This window comes from Spermophilus citellus (assembly GCF_964194105.1).
Source record: "Spermophilus citellus genome assembly, chromosome: 14".
Classification (NCBI taxonomy): Eukaryota; Metazoa; Chordata; class Mammalia; order Rodentia; family Sciuridae; genus Spermophilus; species Spermophilus citellus.
This window is the reverse complement of record NC_138194.1, coordinates 67,409,214-67,431,650: the sequence shown is the minus strand read 5'-3', so window position 1 is coordinate 67,431,650 and position 22,437 is coordinate 67,409,214. Positions and strand designations below refer to the sequence as shown.

Below are 22,437 nucleotides of genomic sequence, written 5' to 3'. Positions count from 1 at the left end.
ACAGCTTCACAAGATGTTTGGGATGTATCGTTGAGAAATTTAGAGAAATGAATCAAATTAGACCGGGAAAACGCAGTAAACGGAGGCGAAGAGCACAGTCCCGGGCCAGTGACCCTTAACAGTTTGGAGCGCCTTTTCTAGCACCCACCGCCTCTTTCTTGGCTCCATTGGCTGTATGGCTGGACCCTTCCCCCTTCCGTCCCGCCCCTGCCCACTCTCCCAGTCCCGGCCCCGCCCATGATCAGCCCTCGCCCCGCCCACCCCCCCTGGGCCGCAGCCGGCTCCGCCCACCCTCCGCGGCACGGCGCGGCTGGGCGGGTGAGGAGGAGCAGCGCTCCCGAGCGGGGGGAGATCCGCCGCCGAGTTACAGGAAAGTTGGTCTGAGTTTTGGGAGTTTCCCTCGGGCTCGGCCGGCCGGTGCCCCGGCTCCTTTCCTCCCTCCGGCCTTTGTAGTCTCTTTTTCTGCTTCGGGCCGCCATGGAGCAGCCGCCAGCGCCTAAGAGGTAACGAACGCGGGGAGCGGGGAGAAGGAGGGAAGGACGCTGGGCGGGGGTAGCTAGGCCCGGTCCGGCGGCGACCCCCTCCCGCCCGGATCCTGGCGCGTTTAGGGTCCCGAGGCAGTCTGAGTGCTCGGCCGCGTCGGTCCCCGAGGCTAGGGGGCCCGAGGGGTCAGAGGCTCGCCTCCCCTCCCCTCCCCTCCCCTCCCCTCCCCCGTGGCCAGCGGGGCCTGGCGGGCGTGGAGAGTTGTGTGGGCAGAGACTGGCTTCGCGCGGCCCGACCTTGGGGCGGTTAGGGTTTTCCCTGCAGGCAACTTCACGAAGCCTGACCTAAAACGAGGAAATTAATTGGTCTTCTTACAACCATGTCCTTTTTCTTGTCAAACGTTCTTCATGATGTTACATTTATTTTCTTTTTTGAGATATAGGGTTATTTGCAGTTTAAGGAATAGTATTAATAGCTAAACTGTGTAAAACTCACTGTGGATATAGTGCACTGACAGGTGTTCTTCTCCCTACCCCCTCAAGTTCAGAAGAGTTTATGCATGCAAGACAGCAGGAATCTTAAATTAGAACCCCTTCCCCATATAGTTTTGCTTGTAAAAATAGTGATGCTTTGATATGGTATTTATTGTTAGTTTACATTTGATGTTTGATATATTGAAAATGTAAGAGGTGGGGGAACAAAGTAGACGTTTGAACTTTTACATTTGCAATGATCTTAGGAGGCTAAATCAATGTTGTTCATGGATATAAGTTCATAATGTGCATCCCTGCTCCCCAGGAATTAAACAACTAATTGTTTGATGGTGTATAAAACATTTGGTTTTTAATTTATAAAATAAATATACTAATCTTTCTCCCAGAAAGTGCTGTTGTGAAGATTAAAGAGCTCATGTGCTTTGATACCTAAATAGATGAAAAGTGTTGAATTCACAAACATGGAATAATTAAAAAGGTAGGGACTTTGGGGCCTATTGTGAATTGTGTGACTAGTTACCTGAGCCTTAAGGCCTGGAAACCATCTGTTCAAGTGAGAAAAGGAGGGTGTGGAGAGGTTCCCAAAGGACCTCCTGTCAAGAGCTGTGAAAGCAAGTCAATAGAGAGATCTATTGAGCATTTTGTAAGGTGTCTATCTTCTGGTACTCACTGTGTACTTAGTTTTGATACTATTGAAGAAAATCGGGAACATTTTTTTTTTTCTTTCTCTCTGCTTTGGAAGTACTGTTAGGGGACACTGCTGACATAATGCCATAGGCCAACTTGAACAACTTTGCGGTTGAAGTAGAATCTCTCTGTATTGATTAGCTCTGTGTGAGTTATCAGAGTGATGGAGCACTTGCCTCCCATGTGTGAGGCACTGGGTTCAATCCCCAGCATCACATAAAAATAAATAAATAAAATAAAGGTATTGTGTCCATCTACAACTTAAAAAAAAGGAATTCATTGTCTTACGACAACTGGAGGAGTTAGGGGAAGGTGTGAGTATTTTATGCTTTTCAAATTGGTGATTGTTCATTTAACAGGCTTATTTTTAACTCTCTTCATAGATTTATTTTGACCTAGAAAGACATTTCTTGTTAGTGTTTTTTGCTTTTTTTCTTTCCCTAAGAGACAGGGTCTCACCATGTTGCCCAGCCTATGCTTGAACTCTGGGGCTCATGTGATCCTCCTGCCAAAGCCATCTGAGTAACTGAGACTACAGGTGAAACTAAGCCCCCAGCTCAAGCACACATTTTTGAGGAACAAAACATATGTGATATTAATCCATTTTATTTGAATATCTCTTAAAAATTTCATAGCATTTTCATATTATAATATTTTATCCTCCTGACAACCCCATGGAGTAGGTTGAATTATAGGCAGTAATCCTGTTTTATAACTGAGTAACAGAGTTTGCCACATGGAAGGCTATGACAGGATTTACTGACAGTGAGTTTTTGGGTTGCCCTATTGATCATTACCTCCTAATAGTAAAGCATAATTACCATTTTTGAGGTCATATTGTTTTCCACGAAATTTATACAGTAACGTGCTACCTAACAATGGGACTTGTTTGTAGAAATTCATTGTTTGGTGATTTTGTTGTGCAAATATAGAGTGTAAAGCTATGTAGATGGCTGTAATGTCATTATGCACTGTAGTGTGTGTGGTCTTGAAATGTGGCTGTGTGGCACATGACTGTAAATACATTCTTTTGTTGAATCATCTTAAGAAATAGTGATCCTGGCTCTGTCACTTACTATGTTCTAAATTTAAATTTCCTCATCTGTAGAATATGGGGGATTAATAATGAGGTCACAGTGAAGTACTTAGCATAGTACTTCATAATATGTTCAATAATGTTAGTTGTTAACTTGTATTTTGCTTATTAAATGAAACTCAGAGAGGTTAAATAATTCGGTTAAGTAGAGAAGGTGGCAAAACCCTGAATCTGATTGTGAAGGCTGTATAATCTTATTGTTGTACAGTGATACCTTTTTTGAAGCTTTCTTAACATTCAGTAATGTAGTGGTCATCTTTGTCTGCCATTTCTTGGTTTCCTTTGCTTATTCTCTTCTTAATCTCTCTAAGAGTGCTATTTAGCGTTTCTGCCTTGAGTAGTATTCCTTAGTGTTCAGACACTTTTACATGGTCATATTTGTGTTGCAGCAACTGCTGCTGCTCAGTTGGCATTTTTGCCTTCCACCCCATTCATTCCCAAGATTTTCAGCAATGACTTCTAACTGAGCACTTTAGTTCAGTGGTTTTCCAAAATATTTTAACAGAAACATTTTAATAACAGAAAAGCTCTGAAGAGTAGGGACAGTGCTCCAAGAACCTGGTTCCTAATCCCTTATTTCTTTTCCTTTTTTGTTGTTCTATAGAACCTCCTAATGTACTACACAGTTTGCTTTAGTTTATCCTGCAGGTTGCTTCTGATTTATTTTGCTAAAACATTACTTCAGTTATACTACACCTTTCTTTGGGATTAGAGAAACACTTGTCTACTTAGTATCCAAAGCCTCTGTCACTTGATCTCCCCTTTAGCCTTCAGTTACTCTTCTCCAAGGTGAATCTGTCCTCATAAACTTAACCCCGTTATTCTTTATTTAGGTTATAGGCTATGAGTACTCCTAATTTTGCCTTTGATTATTCTTAAAAGTTCTTAGGGTCTCCCCCCACCCCCAATCTGTTCTATTTCTTCAAGGCCTGCTTCATAAAGTATCTTTTTGAGTACTTTCTAGCCTGAGCTATTTCTCTATATTCCTAATATACTCATTCGATTATATGACATCTTCCTGTTCTTTTTTTTTTAAGAGAGAGTAAGAGAGAGAGAAAGAGAATTTTTTAATATTTATTTATTTTTTTTTAGTTTTTGGCGGACACAACATCTTTGTATGTGGTGCTGAGAATCGAACCCTGGCCGCACGCATGCCAGGCGAGCGCGCTACCGCTTGAGCCACATCCCCAGCTCCCTTTCTGTTCTTTTTTATTATTAAATTTTGGGCCTCCAGAAGACAATGGGGACTAATTTGATTTTTTTCTTTATAGTTGGAGAGCATGCCTTTATTTTATTTGTTTATTTTTATGTGGTGCTGAGGATTGAACCCAGTGCCTCACACGTCCAAGGCAAGCCCTCTACCATTGAGCTACAGCCCCAGCCCATGGGGACTAATTTATAAACATATATCACACCCTCCAACTTAAGAAAGACAATATTTCCAATATATTTGAAGCCTCCTGTGTAAAAAATCTCTTCTCAAATATATTCCCTTCCCATTCCCAAAAGGGTGATTATAGTTCTGAATTGGGTATATGTCCTTCCTATACCTGTTTTTATATTTTTAGCATACACATACACACATCAAACATATCACACACATATACACATATCTAGTGTTAATCTCAGCTTCATCACTGATTTGAAATTTGCTTCTTTGGCTATCATTCTTTTCTGGGAGTTGAAAATTGTGGGGTTAAGAATTATGACTCAAGAGTTCTAGACAATCTGAAAGGCACCTCTCACCCTCTCTATTCATTGATTTGGTTTCTCTGATAAGACTTGTGTAAAACATGATTAATACCCTTGTCACTGACTTGAGCGCCAGACTAACTTAGAATCCCAGCTTTCCTTAACAGGTCTGTTATAGAAATCTTCAGAAGCATGAGAACTCTGATTACTAGCAGGTATGTAATTGTATAAAATGTTCTGCAAAAAGAGATAGAATATTGTTGACTAAAGAAATACACTTTCCCAGATAGGTCTTGTTCCTCAACTAGATTATAAGATTAGTAGTTATTTATTAAAACTTGTCAATTAAGGTATAGTTGGAAGAGAGTTGGTGTTAGTATGAAATAGTGAAAACACTGGAAGGATAATAATAGAATAAGTTATTGAAGCACATGCTCAAGACAGATGAGGAAAGTTCTTTGATTTAAGTTATAGTTAGATTCTGTGTGTGTGTTTTTTAAAAGTACTTTGGGGGAAATTGAAGACTGAAGTTAAAATGTTAGGGTTTCAGTCAGAATATATTCATATTGCAGGGCACTGTGGTACATACCTATACTACCAGTGACCTGAGAGCCTGGGGCAGGAGGATCACAAGTATGAGGCCCACATTGGGAACCTAGTAAGACCCTGTCTTTAAAAACAATAAAGAAGAAGAAGAGCAGGGATGCACCTCAGTTGTGGAGTGCCCCTGGGTTCATTTCCCAGTATTGCAAAGCACATTAACACAAATAAAAGGTGAAGGTAATAAAAATATAAGGGCAGATGTTTCTATGAATAGATGGATTATCAGTGAGACGATGATAATGGAATGAAAAAGAAAGGTAAAATAATGAATATATAGGAGAATAACATAGAAAGTATTCATGTACTTCTTAATATGAAGAGCCTCATTAGCCTGTAGCATCTGTAGCATTGATCCTAGGCCTGGAATTAGAAAAATAGATGACAGAGACCTCTCATCTCTCAGGATTTGAATTGGGTGGGACAAAGCAGCAAATCAACTAACTAGATAGTAGAATATTAGGAATATCATGAAAATAACTGCAATGAAAAGAGGGGGGTGGACTTCATTTTATGTCCACTTTACTAATTTATATGTCCTTGGAGTGTTGGAAGGTAAATTCTTCTGCGTTTTTTGTTGGAAAGATTCACCAGTTGAAGAGCTCAAGTTGTCTTTGAGAAGATGAACTCTTAAGAACTCTTAAAAGGGGCTGGGGATGTGGCTCAAGCGGTAGCGCGCTTGCCTGGCATGCGTGCGGCCCGGGTTCGATCCTCAGCACCACATACCAACAAAGATGTTGTGTCCGCCGAGAACTAAAAAATAAATATTAAAAATTCTCCCCCCCCCTCTCTCCTCTCTCACTCTCTCTTAAAAAAAAAAAATTCTCTCTCTCTCTCTCCTCTCTCACTCTCTCTTAAAAAAAAAAAAAAAAAAGAACTCTTAAAAAAACAACACAGCCATGCCTGTACCCAGTGGGTGGGGAGGCTGAGTCAGGAGAATTGCCAATTCAAAGCCAGCCTCAGGAACGGTGAGTTGCTAAGCAACTCAGTGAGACCCTGTTTCTAAATAAAACACAAAATAGGACTGGGGATGTGGCTCAGTGGTCAAGTACCCCTGAGTTCAATCTCTGGTATCAACAAAACAAAACAAAACACAAAAACAGCATTCTATGGGAAGTTTCTAATTTTATATCATTCACTTTACCTTATTTTTTATGTTGCTGGACATTGATCTCTGGGTTTTACACATGCTAAACACACCTTTACCAGTGTTATACACCCCCAGCCTGGAAGTTTCCAACTTTAGAGGCAGACAAGTAGATATAATGTCTAAAGTAGTCTAAGGAGAAAAGAACACAGCAAACAGGAACATCTCTTTAACAGTTGTTAGAGAGATGGTCCTTAAAGCATATGCTCTTTTTAGGTTTTGGTGGTTAATTTAGGATGATGTCAGCTCCAATAAAATCGATTTAGGCCCTTTCAAGGGGAATAGTCAATGACATTTCCTTGTTGGAGAGAGGGACTATGGCAGTACAATCTGGAGCCATTCTAGGTGAGCAGTCTTCATTTGTACTTTAAGACAGTTGAGAAATGTGTGTTGACTGTAGGCAATGATTAATTTATTTATTATTCATTCAGGGGACAAGATATAGAATGTATGAATATTGAATTTGTAAGAAATGTAAAGAAAGATAATACATATGAAACAAACAAAGTTAAAATTCGCTTTTCTGAAATAATATAAGCACTTATTCCACAAAGCTTTAATAATGCAAGGTTTAAATCTAACACTTCTTGTTTGGATTATAATGGAAACATGAGTGCTTAGAATTTGTGAAGAATTTCATTTTTTTGTTTTTAAAAAATTCCACTGCAATGGAATTTTCTCTAATTGAACTAGAATTTATCTCTAGTTGAACTAGATATTGTCACTTCAGGCCATTGTATATTAGTGGCTTTCAAAAAACATTTTTTAAACAGATACTGAGACTCAGTACAGAGCTACATATATACTACTCAAACAGAAGTTTCATGAAATGTGTTTTCTATTTGGTCTCAGTAAAAAAATAATGATCATGATCCACTAAATTATTTTCATGACCCACTGATGGGTTGTGATTTGTAGTTTGAAAAAATATAATGTGTGTATGTATTAGTGACAGAAAATTGATTTTATTTTCATCTTTATTCTGATGCTTAATATAGGTGATGGCATTACCAAAGAAGTCCAGAAAGGTGTTAGTTACTGTATCCGTGCATAAAGATTCTACAAAGGAAAGAGGTGAAGGAGAGAGAGGAAACTCATATTTTAAAATGATAGTATTTGGAATACTTCATATTGTCTCAAAGTATGGAAAAATTAGAAATGATTATCTGTGATGTCTGAAAGGTATTTTAAAATTTTTTTGTAGTTGTAGATGGACAGCATGCCTTTATTTTATTTATTTTTGTTGGTGCTGAGGATTGAACCCAGTGCCTCACACATGCTAGGCGAGTGCTCTGACTCTGAGCTACAGCTCCAGCCCCTGAAGTTTTTTTTTTTTTTAATTATTTTATTAGTTAGTTGTTGGTGGACCTTTATTTATTTTTATGTGGTGCTGAGGATCAAACCCAGTGCCTCACACATGCTAGGCAAGTGCTCTACCACAGAGCTACAACTCCAGCCCTGATATCTGACAGTTTATAGAGGAAAATGTAAAGTATGAAGCTTACTTTGAGGCAAAGGCTCTTATAGAGTATACTGACCTCCTGCACTGGAATGTCCAACTGTAATTATGATGCCCTCAATTTTTGACTCTCTATCAGTTTCAGCTTCTCTAACTCCCAAAGGTCTTTCCATTTTCTTCTAAAGAGAAAATTTATCCTTTCTGATAAAACCTTTCTTTTATCTTAAGCTTTACTTTGAGCTTCTTTTTTTGTTGTGATTTTATTTGAATTGCCTCATATGTTAGGATTGTTCTAATTTCAAGAAGGCTTTAGCTCATAGAATAAATATTCTATATTTGAAATGTTTTATCATAACTTTTTCTGGAGTCTCAAGTTGAATAAATGTAAAGATACATATGTAAATATGAATATTTAAAGTAATTTTTTGTTACATGCTATGAATATTAAAGTTCAGATTTCCTTGAATTTCTTTTTTAAAAAATATATTTATTTTTTAGTTTTAGGTGGACATAATATCTTTATTTTATTTTTATGTGGTGCTGCAGGTCAAACCCAGTGCCTCACGCATGCCAGGCGTGCATGCTACCACTTGAGCCACATCCCAGCCCCAGATTACCCTGAATTTCTGAGAGTTCATCGAAGGTTATATCTTGAAAAATGACTTCATGAAATGAGAATTACTGAAAGCTGTTAACATGATAATTAGTATAAGTAGTATTGTATTGGACTCTAAATTAGTCTATAGATTTATATGATACCAGGCATCTTAATAAAGAGGTGAATTAAGCAAAATTTTCAGATGTTTCCAGCTATTATTATATGTAAGTACATATCACTTCTTTGATACATACTTTTTTTTTTTTTTTTTTTTTTAGTACCAGGGATTGAACCCAGGGGGGCTTAACCATTTAGCCACATGACCCCCCCTTTTTTTTAAAGACTACCTTTTTAGTTGTAGATGGACACAATATCTTTATTTTGTTTATTTATTTTTTTATATGGTGCTGAGGATCAAACCCAGTGCCTCCCACATGCTCGGCAAGTGTTTTACCACTGAGCCACAACCCCAGCCCCCAAACCCTTTTAAAATATTTTATTAGAGACAGAGTGTTGCTGAGTTGCTTAGGGCCTCGCTAAGTTGCTGAGGCTGGATTTGAACTCTTGATCTTTATGTCTCAGGCTCCTGAGTTGTTGGGATTACAGGTGTGTGCCTCCTTACCCAGCTGATATATACATGTTTAATAACTGGTGAAATTGTTGAGCATTTGTAATTCCATGGGTGGGTTAGAATTATTCTTTGCTAGATTATTTTTTCATTTTTAGGATTTTTGGTTTTCTGAAATGTGGGACCTAGAGTTCTATAATTAGAAAGGAATGCAAGTTTAACTTCTTTTTGTAATTTAGGTGAACTTTTATATATTTGAGGAAAGCAAAAGCTGAAGATAATAGGCAGCTAATTGCCCTCATTTTGTCTCTCTGGAGTCATTCAGTCTCTCTCTGTTGGGTTGCTCATTCTCTTTCTTCGGAAAACTGGCTTTCTTAGTGATTACATCTTCTGGTAGAAATTAACTCTCAGCCTTGGTTCATTCATTTGCTCATTTTTCACATGGTCATAATCATTAATTGATTGCCTTCCAAATTCCAGATGCTAAGTACATTGGTAAACAAAACAGAGGGGATCTTTGCCTTCATAGAACATACGCTCTAGTTGGAGTGTGGGCTGTGAGAGATAAAAGTAGCATGTACTGATAGAGAAAAATGGCAGAACCTTTTTAATAGGACAGTTGGAGGAGGCTTCTTTGAGGAGATGATATTTAAGCTGCTACATGACATTGAGAAATTGTTGGTGATGTGAGGAGCCAGAATACTGGAGAGGTATTCTAGTCAGAGAAAAATCCATGAGAATGACTAGAGGGGCAAAGAGCTTACTGTGTGGGAGAAATTGAAATGAGGCCATTGTGGCTGGGTGCCGAATGTGGCTATAGATGAGGTTAGAAAGATGGGCAGAGAGTCAGTGATACAGGGGATGGAAAGGAATTTGGATTTGTCAGATTGCCATGGGCTCTCATTAAAGGGGTTTAAGCAGGATTTTAAACAATTTGTATTAAAACATTTTTTTTTTTTTTAGTTGTGGATGGACATGATATCTTTATTTTATTTATTTTTTTTGTGGTGCTGAGGATAGAACCCAGTGCCTCACACGTGCTAGGCAAGTGCTCTGCCACTGGGCCATAACATCAGCCCAGCAATTTGTATTTTAAAACGATCATTATGGTTGATTTGATTGGAGTAGATTGTAGAGGGTTAAGAGTTAAGTCAGAAATGGAGACTACTGCAAGAATTCATGGTTAGAGATGGTGGTATCAGTGGAGGTGGAGAGAAGTGGACAGATTTAAGTTATGTTTTCAAGTTAGAAATGAAGGATTAGCTGAAAGGAATGATGAAGAAAGAAGAATCAATCCTGGCTCTTATGTTTTGGGTTTGAGCAACTTGGGGTTGGGTTTGAACAATTTTGGGTGAAGACTAAAAGAGGAACAGGCTTGAATGTCTCTATTTTCTTCCTTGGAATTCCATACTTTCAGGAAAGTGATTCTTAATTGGTCCAAAATGTCATATTAGGTGGTTCCTTTAGAAGAAGTGGGTAGGGAGGAAATAATGAACACTAACTTCTATTTTTTTTAATCTCTTGCTTTCACCAGGTTAAAAAATGTGAACCATACCTAGACTTTGTTAGGTATTGAAATGTTCAGATGTGTTGGCTGTGATCTGCAGGTTTTTTTTTTTAACATTTTTACATAGAAATATAAAATATAAAATATCAGCATAAAAATGCATGGCTTGGTGAATTATAAGACAGAACCTTTGTAATCACCAGTCAGGTTAAGAAACAAAACTTGTCTCACTCCCTAGAAGTCTCTTCTCTTCTGTGTTCTGTCACCATCACAACCATTTTTCTCACAAGTAAACCATTATCCTGGTTTTCATAAGTAATAACCTAAATATGTATTGCTAGATACTCTAGGTAAGCCTTGGTAAAAAGTAGTTTTGATATGAATTATCACTTTTAATGTTTAGATTAGCCCTCTATAGTTTTTCTTTTCCTTGTTTAAGAACTCAGGTTGGTTGAACTGTGGTTTCTCACAATCTGCGTTTTGCCGATTGCTTATTCAAGGTTTGGTTCAACATATTCCTTTGTCCTCTTTTTTTCTGTAGATGGGCAGCTGGAACCAGAGATGGATGAAACTCAAATTCGATCCCTTAGGCATTGTTAGAGGTGGGGTTTGGCAAGGCAGTAGGAATCTTTTAATATTAAATGGTTTCTCTTTTTTGTGTGTGTGAGGTTAGTGCAGCTGTTAATGATTAGTAATTATTTAATTCATTGTTGCAAAATGTTGAACTTTTTTTTTTTTTTAAATATTTATTTTTTAGTTCTCGGCGGACACAACATCGTTGTTTGTATGTGGTGCTGAGGATCGAACCCGGGCCACACGCATGCCAGGCGAGCACACTACCGCTTGAGCCACATCCCCAGCCCAAAATGTTGAAATCTAAATGCATCCTTTTATTTATTTATTTTTTTTTTGAGGATTTATCACATTTTTATTTTTATTTTTTTTTTTTACATTTTTTCATTTTTTTTATTGGTTGTTCACAACATTACAAAGCTCTTGACATATTATATTTCATACATTAGATTGAAGTGGGTTATGAACTCCCAATTTTACCCCAAATGCAGATTGCAGAATCACATCAGTTACACATCCACAATTTTACATAATGCACTAATAGTAATTGTTGTATTCTGCTACCTTTCCTATCCCCTACTATCCCCCCTCCCCTCCCCTCCCATCTTCTCTCTCTACCCCATCTACTGTAATTCATTTCTCTCTTTGTTTATTTTCCCATTCCCCTCACAACCTCTTATATGTAATTTTGTTTAGCAATGAGTGTCTCCCTTCATTTCCATGCAATTTCCCTTTTCTCTCCCTTTCCCTCCCATCTCAAGTCTCTGTTTAATGTTACTCTTTTCTTCCTACTCTTCCTCGCTGCTCTGTTCATACTTGCTCTCATTATATCAAAGAAGACATTTGGTATCTGTTTTTTAGGGTTTGGCTAGCTTCACTAAGCATAATCTGCTCTAATGCCATCCATTTCCCTGAAAATTCTATGATTTTGTCATTTTTTATTGCTGCATAGTACTCCATTGTGTATAGATGCCACATTTTTTTTATCCATTCATCTATTGAAGGGCATCTGGGTTGGTTCCACAGTCTAGCTATTGTGAATTGTGCTGCTATGAACATCGATGTGGCAGTGTCCCTGTAGCATGCTCTTTTAAGGTCTTCAGGGAATAGTCTGAGAAGGGCAATAGCCGGGTCAAATGGTGGTTCCATTCCCAGCTTTCCCAGGAATCTCCAAACTGCTTTCCAAATTGGCCGCACCAATTTGCAGTCCCACCAGCAATGTACAAGTGTACCCTTTTCTCCACATCCTCGCCAGCACTTGTTGTTGTTTGAATTCATAGTGGCTGCCAATCTTACTGGAGTGAGATGGTATCTTAGGGTGGTTTTGATTTGCATTTCTCTGACTGCTAGAGATGGAGAGCATTTTTTCATGTACTTGTTGATTGATTGTATATCCTCCTCTGAGAAGTGTCTGTTCAGGTCCTTGGCCCATTTGTTGATTGGGTTATTTGTTATCTTATTGTCTAATTTTTTGAGTTCTTTGTATACTCTGGATATTAGGGCTCTATCTGAAGTGTGAGGAGTAAAAATTAGTTCCCAGGATGTAGGCTCCCTATTTACCTCTCTTATTGTTTCTTTTGCTGAAAAAAAACTTTTAAGTTTAATTAAGTCCCATTTGTTGATTCTAGTTGTTAACTCTTGTGCTATGGGTGTCCTATTAAGGAATTTGGAGCCCGACCCCACAATCTGTAGATCGGAGCCAACTTTATCTTCTATCAGACGCAGAGTTTCTGATTTGATATCAAGCTCCTTGATCCATTTTGAGTTAACTTTTGTACATGGCGAGAGAAAGGGATTCAGATTCATTTTGTTGCATATGGATTTCCAGTTTTCCCAACACCATTTGTTGAAGATGCTATCCTTCCTCCATTGCATGCTTATAGCCCCTTTATCAAATATAAGATAGTTGTAACTTTGTGGGTTAGTCTCTGTGTCCTTTATTTTATACCATTGGTCCACCCGCCTGTTTTGGTACCAGTACCATGCTGTTTTTGTCACTATTGCTCTGTAATATAGTTTGAAATCTGGTATCGCTATACCGCCTGATTCACTCTTTCTGCTTAGAATTGCTTTTGCTATTCTGGGTCTTTTATTTTTCCATATGAATTTCATGATTGCTTTATCTATTTCTACAAAAAATGCCGTTGGGATTTTGATTGGCATTGCATTAAATCTATAGAGAACTTTTGGTAATATCGCCATTTTGATGATGTTAGTTCTGCCTATCCATGAACAGGGTGTATTTTTCCATCTTCTAAGATCTTCTTCTACTTCTCTCTTTAGGGTTCTGTAGTTTTCATTGTATAAATCTTTCACCTCTTTTGTTAGGTTGATTCCCAAGTATCTTATTTTTTTTTGAGGATATTGTGAATGGAGTGTTTTTCCTCATTTCCATTTCAGAAGTTTTGTTGCTGATATACAGAAATGCCTTTGATTTATGCGTGTTGATTTTATATCCTGCCACTTTGCTGAATTCATTTATTAGTTCTAGTAGTTTCTTTGTAGACCCTTTTGGGTCTTCTAGGTATAGAATCATGTCATCTGCAAATAGTGATAATTTAAGTTCTTCTTTTCCAATTTTTATGCCTTTAATTTCTTTCGTCTGTCTAATTGCTCTGGCCAGTGTTTCGAGAACTATATTGAATAGAAGTGGAGATAGAGGGCATCCCTGTCTTGTTCCGGATTTTAGAGGGAATGCCTTCAACTTTTGTCCATTCAGAATGATGCTAGCCTGAGGCTTAGCATAGATAGCTTTTACAATGTCAAGGTAAGTTCCTGTTATCCCTAGTTTTTCTAATGTTTTGAACATAAAGGCATGCTGTACTTTGTCGAATGCTTTCTCTGCATCTATCGAGATGATCATATGGTTCTTATCTTTAAGTCTATTGATGTGGTGAATAACATTTATTGATTTCCGTATGTTGAACCATCCTTGCATCCCAGGGATGAATCCTACTTGATCATGGTGCACTATTTTTTTGATGTGTTTTTGTATTCGATTCGCCAGAATTTTATTGAGGATTTTTGCATCTAGGTTCATTAGAGATATTGGTCTGTAGTTTTCTTTCTTTGAGGTGTCTTTGTCTGGTTTCGGGATCAGGGTGATGTTGGCCTCATAGAATGAATTTGGAAGAGCTCCCTCTTTTTCTATTTCCTGAAATAACTTGAAAAGTATTGGTATTAATTCTTCTTTAAAGGTTTTGTAAAACTCCGCTGTATACCCATCCGGTCCTGGGCTTTTCTTGGTTGGTAGTCTTTTGATGGCTTCTTCAATTTCATCTATTGATATTGGTCTGTTCAGATTGTGTGTATCCTCCTGACTCAGTCTGGGCAAATCATATGACTTAAGAAATTTATCGATGTCTTCACTATCCTCTATTTTATTGGAATATAGATTTTCAAAATAATTTCTAATTGTCTTCTGTATTTCTGTAGCATCTGTTGTGATATTGCCTTTTTCATCCCGTATGTTAGTAATTTGAGTTCTCTCTCTTCTTCTCTTCGTTAGCATGGCTAAAGGTCTGTCGATCTTATTTATTTTTTCGAAGAACCAACTTTTAGTTTTGTTAATTTTTTCAATAGTTTCTTTTGTTTCAATTTCATTAATTTCCGCTCTGATTTTAATTATTTCTTGCCTTCTGCTACATTTGCTGTTGTTTTGCTCTTCCTTTTCTAGGGCTTTGAGTTGGAGTGTGAGCTCATTTATTTGTTGGTTTCTTCTTTTTTTGAGGAATGTCCACCAGGCGATGAACTTTCCTCTTAAAACTGCTTTCATTGTGTCCCATAGATTCCGATATGTTGTGTCTGTATTTTCGTTTATCTCTAAGAATTTTTTGATTTCCTCCTTTATGTCTTCTGTAACCCATTGATCATTCAGTAACATATTGTTCATTTTCCATGTGATGTAGGATTTTTCCTTCCTTCTTTTATCATTGATTTCCAGTTTCATTCCATTATGATCAGATAAAATGCATGGTATTATCTCCTCCCCTTTATATTTACTGAGGGTTGCCCTATGGCATAATATATGGTCTATTTTTGAGAAGGATCCATGTGCTGCTGAGAAGAAAGTATATCCATTTGATGATGGTTGATATATTCTATATAAGTCAGTTAAGTCTAGGTTATTGATTGTGGTATTGAGTTCTATAGTTTCTTTATTTAACTTTTGTTTGGAGGATCTGTCCAATGGTGAGAGAGGTGTGTTGAAGTCTCCCATAATTATTGTGTTGTGGTCTATTTGATTCTTGAATTTGAGGAGAATTTGTTTTGTGAATGTCGCAGCACCATTATTTGGTGCGTAAATATTGATAATTGTTATGTCTTGTTGGTGAATGGTTCCTTTTAACAGTATATAATGACCTTCTTTATCCCTTTTGATTAACTTAGTCTTGAAGTCGATTTTATTCGATATGAGGATGGCCACCCCTGCTTGCTTACGAGGACCATGTGCGTGGTATATTTTTTCCCATCCTTTCACCTTCAGCCTGTGTATGTCTTTTCCCATCAGATGTGTCTCCTGGAGGCAGCATATTGTTGGATTTGTTTTTTTAATCCATGGTACCAGCCTATGTCGCTTTATTGGAGAGTTTAAGCCATTAACATTCAGAGTTACTATTGATATGTGGTTTGAACTTCCATCCATGTTTGATTGTTTATCCTTTTTTTTTAAAAAAAAATTTAGTTTGTCTCTCCATGATTGTCTTTCCCCTTGCCCTCTGTCTTTACTGAGGCACTTCCCACTGATGGTTTTGGTTATTGTTTTTCATTTCTTCCTCGTGTAGTGTTTTGCTCAAAATGCTTTGCAATGCAGGTTTTCTGGCTGCAAATTCTTTTAGCTTTTGTTTATCATGAAAGATTTTTATTTCGTTGTCATACCTGAAGCTTAATTTTGCTGGATACAGAATTCTTGGTTGGCATCCATTGTCTTTCAGTGTTTGAAATACATTGTTCCATGACCTTCTTGCTTTCAGTGTCTGTGATGAAAAATCCGTGGTTAACCGTATTGGTTTACCCCTAAATGTAATCTGTCTCCTTTCTCTTGTAGCTTTTAATATTTTCTCTTTGTTCTGTATATTGGATATCTTCATAACAATGTGTCTTGGCGTTGGTCTACTGTGATTTTGTGTGCTCGGTGTCCTGTATGCATCTTCAATTTGTATATCTGTTTCCTTTTTTATTTCTGGAAAGTTTTCTGTAATTATTTCCTTCAGCAAGTTTCTCATTCCCTTGGTTTGAATCTCTGTACCTTCTTCTATCCCGATGACTCGTAAGTTCGGTTTCTTAATGTTATCCCATAATTCTTGGATGTTTTTCTCGTGATTTTTTACCAGCCTTTCTGAGTTGGCTAGACTCTTTTCAAGATGGTATATTTTGTCTTCATTATCTGATGTTCTGGTTTCTACTTGCTCCACTCTGTTAGTGATACTCTCAATTGAGTTTTTAATTTGGTTTATCGTTTCCTTCATTTCTAGAATTATTGTTTGATTATTTTTTATAATCTCTATCTCCTGATAAAGATGCTTAACTTCTTCTTTTATCTGTTTGTGAAATGCATTCTCAATGTGTTCTTTCGCTGCTTGAATTTGCTGTCTTGTATCCTCTTTAAGGTTCCATTCCATCTGTCTTAGGTGTTCCTTGAGTTCTTTATATGACCATTTTTCTGATGACTCTAGGTCCTCCTGAATATTTAGGCTGTCCTGCGTTGTTTGTACTCCTTTTCTTCCTTGTTTTTTGAAGCTGCTCATGTTGCTTCTTGTTCTGTTTGACTGCTGAGTTACTGTTTACTCCTATAAATTAGTTTGATGCTTGGGAGGAAAGGTATTTGAAGGGAAGGGAAGAAGTCTCTAAAGAGAATGAGAGTAGGCAGGTAGAATTCAAGAAAAAAGGTGGGATAAGAAAAATGAGAAGACTAAAGAAGAAAAAGAATAGGAACTAAAAAAGAAAAAGATTAAATAATAATAATAATAATAATTAAAAAAATTTAAATTAAAATTAGTAGAAAAAAAAATTTAAAAAAATATTTTGTAAAAAAAAAATTAATAAAACAACAAGAAAGAAAAAAATGAAAATGAAAGAAAAACCTAAATCAAAAAAAAAAAACAAAAAAAAAAGGAGAAAAGAAAAAGAAAAAAAAAACCTAATAAATGCAGTCTTAGAATTTGATTAACTTCTCTTCCAGTAGATGGCGCTGTGCCCACAAGGTCAAGTTTCTCCTGTCAATACGCGGGAACCAATCACTGTGCAGCAGCTCCTCCCAGACTGGGCGAGTCTCCAATCCTGAGTGTCTAGGGCCTCCTCTTGTGTCTAGTCACTTCCCACTTTTTCTCTAGCCAGGCCCCTCTCACCACAATACTGGCTACATGCCAAGTGTGCTGCTCCCGGGAGCCCTGTTTTCATGAACGACTGGGCACACTCTTCCAGTTTGCCATTCCCTCAGACCCTAAGCTTGTAGAGTTTGGGGCTGAGAATCCTCAGCGGCTTTTACTTGCCCTCTGGTATCCACTTCCCCGTAGGTGGTGCAAGAGACCTCAGCAGTCAGCCCTGGTGGGAGCGGTAGTTCCGCTTGCGGGACCCGCACCACCTCTGATTCCCTCGGGCTGGCTGAAGCACTCACAGGAGAGCTGGGAGGGGCCCTTACGGGAGAGCTGGGAGGGGCTCTTAGAGTTTTCCCGATGTGTGGAGAGGCAAGGCTATGGGATCACACACCTGTTTCAACGAAGTTATCTCCTCCGCAGCAGTCTGATGACACAGTTTCCCTTTGCCGGGAGACTAATTCAACGGGTGGGTCCTTCTCTCCCAAGCCCCGTTTCAAACCTGTGGCCACTACTTATGAAGGCTCGGTAGGCATTTACCTTCGTATGATGAGAAGGGCTGACCAGTTGTTTCAGCCGGACGAATTAATGCCGAGTCATAGCTGTTTGTCTGCGGGAAGCAGGTGACCGGGAGTTTGAATTCAGTGGGTCAGAGCTCAGTGCGTGTTCTCGGATCACTTGGATTTTAAATTGTCGCTCATCTTATCAGCTGTTTCATATAATTCGGCAGCTCATTCGCGCGGTGAAGAGTCTGCTCTATGGTGCTCCACGGGAGGTGGCGGCAGCAGCGGTGGCGGCAGCGGCGGCGGCCTTCGGGACCCCTGGGGAGGGGGTGCGGGTTGGGGGAGGGGAGGCGGCGCCTCAGGGCCGCGCGGTCCGGGTACCGGACACGCAGGAGAGCGGGCGGGGTGGGGGAAAGATGTTGAGATCTAAATTTAGAGACTGAGCTTGGGAGGAGAGACGGCTGGGGAGAAAGAAGCAAGGCGGAAAGGCGGAGAGGAGAAGGGGAAGGAGAAGGAGAAGGGGCTGAGGGAGCCGGGCGGCTCGGGCTGCAGCCTTACTGCTCGCGCTGAAGTCGTGCTGTACTCCCTTCACCTTGGCTGGATTAGTGGCTGATTCACTCCACCTAGGCCCCTTTCTTGACACGGAGCTGGGTTTTTGTCGACAGATCTCCTTTAATGATCTTTACCTCATCTTTTCAGACGCCGCGGCGCGGGGCTCAGAGCGGCTTACTCACTTCCCGCCGCCATCTTCCACATTTTTCTAAATGCATCCTTTTATTATGAATGTTTTTGTAAAGTCATTTCCCTTCACTTCCTATTTGATTATCCAGAGGTGTCATTTATAAAGGGAAGACAGGATAAATGCTTATTTCTTTCCCATTATTTATCAGTTTTCAAGATAATGAATGAATTCCCTCTCTTCCAAAGGGGATCGCTCTTCTCTTTTAAATGTCATTATGAGCTGATGAATTTTTATCTGTTGTGATTACTGTTATTGAAACTCAAAATCTCACATCTTTGGTCCATGGGAGTTTTTTCAGGAGAGAACACGACCCTACTGGTCTTTGATAGTTTCCTTGCTGCCTGCTGTGATAAGATACCAACCAGGACTTATTTTGTATGTTTCATGTTCCAGATCCAGAAGCAACCAAGTCTCCAAGAAGCCTGAGTTTCTTTTAGTGAGAAATACTATTTCAAGACCCTGACCTGGGGGCTGGGGTTGTGGCTCAGCGGTAGAGCGCTTGCCTAGCATGTGCGAGCGAGGTCTTGGGTTCAATCCTCAGCACCACATGAAAATAAATAAATAAAAGGTGTTGTGTCCAACTACAACTAAAAAATAAATATATATATATTTTAAAAAGACCCTTACCTGGGTACTGAGAGCCTGTTACTTTTAGTAGCTTTTAATTCATATGTAGGAGAACTGATAATTCTTTCAAACTGTGGGATATTCTGTTAAAAAGAGTGACAGCACTGTTTTGAGTTCCTTTCTCTGGTTAATATCTCCATTACACCTTTATTTTTAAGTTTGAGTTAGAAATTAAGTGTGAGTAGAGTGAAATTATGTAGCAGAAATTATTTAGAGTAGACTTTTATCTTCATGTTCTACTTATTTACTCTGATTACTCTTTAACCTATTTCTTTCTCATTTTTTTTTGGTGGTACTAGAGATTGAACCCAGGGACATGCTCTGCTACTGAGCTACACCCTCAGCCCTTTTTGTTTTATATTTTGAGTCTGGGTCTTGCACCAAGGCTGACTTTGAACTTGTGATCTTACTGCCTCTTTAATCTCTGGGATTATGGGCATGTGTCACTGTGCCCAGCACTTTCTCAGTTTTGTTTGAGGCGACCTAGTGTCTTCTTTTCTTAAACGAAAAAGATATAGAAAATAATACACCACCACTTTCCATGAAGCCAGATTTCAGGCCTTATTTTTTTAGGTAGAACATTTCATCTTTCTTGTCATTGTATACATAAAAATATCTGTGTACAAACAAAGAAAATGTCAAGGGAAATTGAAGACTGCTTTATAAATCTACTCCGAAGTGTAAAATGAGAAATTGTAGAATTTAAATGTCAAATATTGTGCCTTTAGTTTTGATGTTAGCCCCTCTTGTCTTTTTTTTTAGTGTGTGTGTGTGTGTGTGTGTGTGTGTGTGTGTGTGCCTTGAATAAATAAAATTAAGTATTTATCTGGGTAACACAGTTGGTAATTTCCATTTTCAGTGTCTTATATAACAATAGAGGAAAGAGACCTGGGTTGAATCCCCAGTACTATCAACAAAATAAACAACAAGAAATAAGAATCAGATTGAGCAAGAAATTCCATAAAATTCCAGTGGGAATTAAAAATAAATGTACTAGTTAATGCTTGAAAAAATTTTTTTTGAGGGGCTGGGGTTGTGGCTCAGCAGTAGAGTGTTCACCTACCACATGTGAGGCCCTGGGTTTGATCCTCAGCACCACATATAGATAAATAAAGGCATTGTATCCAACTACAACTAAAAAAAAGCCCATGAAATTCCCAAGGGTTTTTTTTTTTTTGTCATTTGGAGCATTACCTACATGGGACTCATGGTATTTCCAAAGTTAATTGGAATTTCAGAGGCTATTTATACCTGTATAAATATAACAGTGTTACATTTATAATAGTTATTTTTAAATTTTTTGGGTACCAATGATAGAACTCAGGGGCATTGGACCACTGAGCTACATCCCTAGCCCTATTTTGTATTTTATTTAGAGACAGGGCCTCACTGAGTTGCTTGGTGCCTTGCTGTTGCTGAGGCTGGCTTTGAACACATGATCCTCCTGCCTCAGCCTCCTGAGCTGCTGGGCCATGTTAATATTTTAAGGGTTCCCCGTACTGTTTTCAGCATTAGTTCCCACTAGCAATACAGAAGAGCTCCAAGTGTTCCATATGTTTACCAGCACTTTCTATTTTCTGGGTTGGTTTATTTGTTTCTAATGAAAGCTATCATAAAGAGTATGAAACGGTATCTCATTGTGGATTTGATTTCTATTTCTTTATTGGTTGGTCTTGTAGGGCTACTTTTTAATAAACTACAGGTTACTTAAACATGAGTATCTGATACTGTGACAGTTACTCTGGTAACTGAGATTACTGCTGGGTAGTTTATTTCTTGACATCTATTGAGATTTATTACATAATTTTCCCCCTTAATTCTGTTAATGTGATGAATTATATTTACTGATTTGTGTGTATTTAACCATCCTTTCATCCCTAGAGTAAAACCTACTTGTTTATGGTATAAAAATCTTATTAATGTGTTGTTAAGCACAATTTATTAATATTTTATTGGTCTGTAATTTTCTTTCCTTGATGTGTCCATATCTGGTTTTGGTGTGTGATAGATATTGGCTTTAGAGAATTTGGAAGTGTTCCCTCCCTTTTTATTTTGTGTAATAATTTGAGGATTATTGATAGTACTTATTCAAAGGATTGGTAGAATTCAGTTGAATCCATCTTATTCTGGGCTTTTCTTTGTTGGAAGGCTTCTTGTTCCTACTTGTATTTCAACATTTTACTGGTTGTTTAAGTTTTCCATGTCCTCTTGATTCAGTTTTGGCAGATAACATTTGTCTAGAAATTTATCCATTTCTTCTAGGTTTTCCAATTCATTTGAGTATAAACTTTCAAAAAAGTCCCTAATGATCTGCTGAATTTCTTAGATGTCTGTGATGATTTCTCCTCTTTCATCTCTAATTATTTTGGTTTTTCTCCCTTTTTCTTTTTGTTTGTTTGGTCAAGGGCTTATCAATAGTGTTTATCTTTTCAAATAATCTAATCTTTGTTTCATCAATCCCTTGTATTTTTTTTCAAATTCTTAAATTTATTGATTCTGCTTCTCATCTTAATTCTTTCCTTCCTTCTACTGGTTTTGGAATTGGCTTGTACTTCTTCTTTTTAAAAAATATTTGTTTTTTATTTTAGGTGGACACAATATCTTCATTTTATTTTTATGTGGTGTGGAGAATCGAACCCAGCAAGCACGCTACCACTTGAGCCACATCCCCAGCCCCCCCTGTACTTCTTTCTTAAGGGTCTTGAGATTTCATGCGTAGGTTTTTATTTGGGATCTGATTTTCTTATATAGCCGCTCATTTCTATAAACTTTCCTCTTAGAACTACCTTCAGTAGTGTCCTAGTGGTTCTGGTATGTTGTATCACTGTTCATATTTGGGTCAAAGAATTTTTAAATTTCTCCCTTGATTTCTTCTCTTGCCCATTCATCATTCAAAAGAGTATTGTTCAATTTCTGTGTGTTTATATAGTTTTGGTAGGTTTTTTTGGTGTTGATTTCTAATTTCATTTCATTATGATCTGGTAAGATGCAAGGAATTCTATCTTTTTTTTAGTGTTTGCTAAGAGTTGCTTTGTGGCAAAAAATATTGTCTATTTTGGAGAAGGTTCCATGTGCCTCTGAGAAGAAAATGTATTCCCTGTTGTTGGATGAAATATTCTATTGATGTCTGTTAGGTCCATTTGCTTTATAGTATTTTTGAGGTCCAAAGAGTCTTTACTGAGTTTATGTCTGTGTGACTTATCTAATAATGAGAGAGGTGTGTTGAACCAGTTTTGTACTGGGGTCTATCTGGGACTTCCTTTGAGTACTTTCTCTTTTATGTGATTAGTTTATGCATATTTGGGGCATAAATATTTATTATTCTTGGATTATTCCCTTCACAAATA

General features: G+C 38.1%; 1 protein-coding gene across 7 annotated transcripts in view; it reads left to right on the top strand.

Annotated features, from left to right (window-relative positions):
- Positions 1–290: 290 nt before the first annotated feature.
- STK3 (serine/threonine kinase 3) overlaps positions 291–22,437 on the top strand; it is a 287,918-nt gene continuing 265,771 nt past the window's right edge. For all 7 annotated transcript variants that reach the window (XR_014018704.1, XM_081265613.1, XM_081265612.1 and 4 more), the window contains exon 1: positions 291–503. Coding sequence is in view for 6 of the 7 variants with exons in the window: in XM_081265613.1 (XP_081121739.1) it covers positions 478–503 (26 nt within the window). In the remaining variant the exon portion in view is untranslated. The remainder of the gene's footprint in view (positions 504–22,437) is intronic.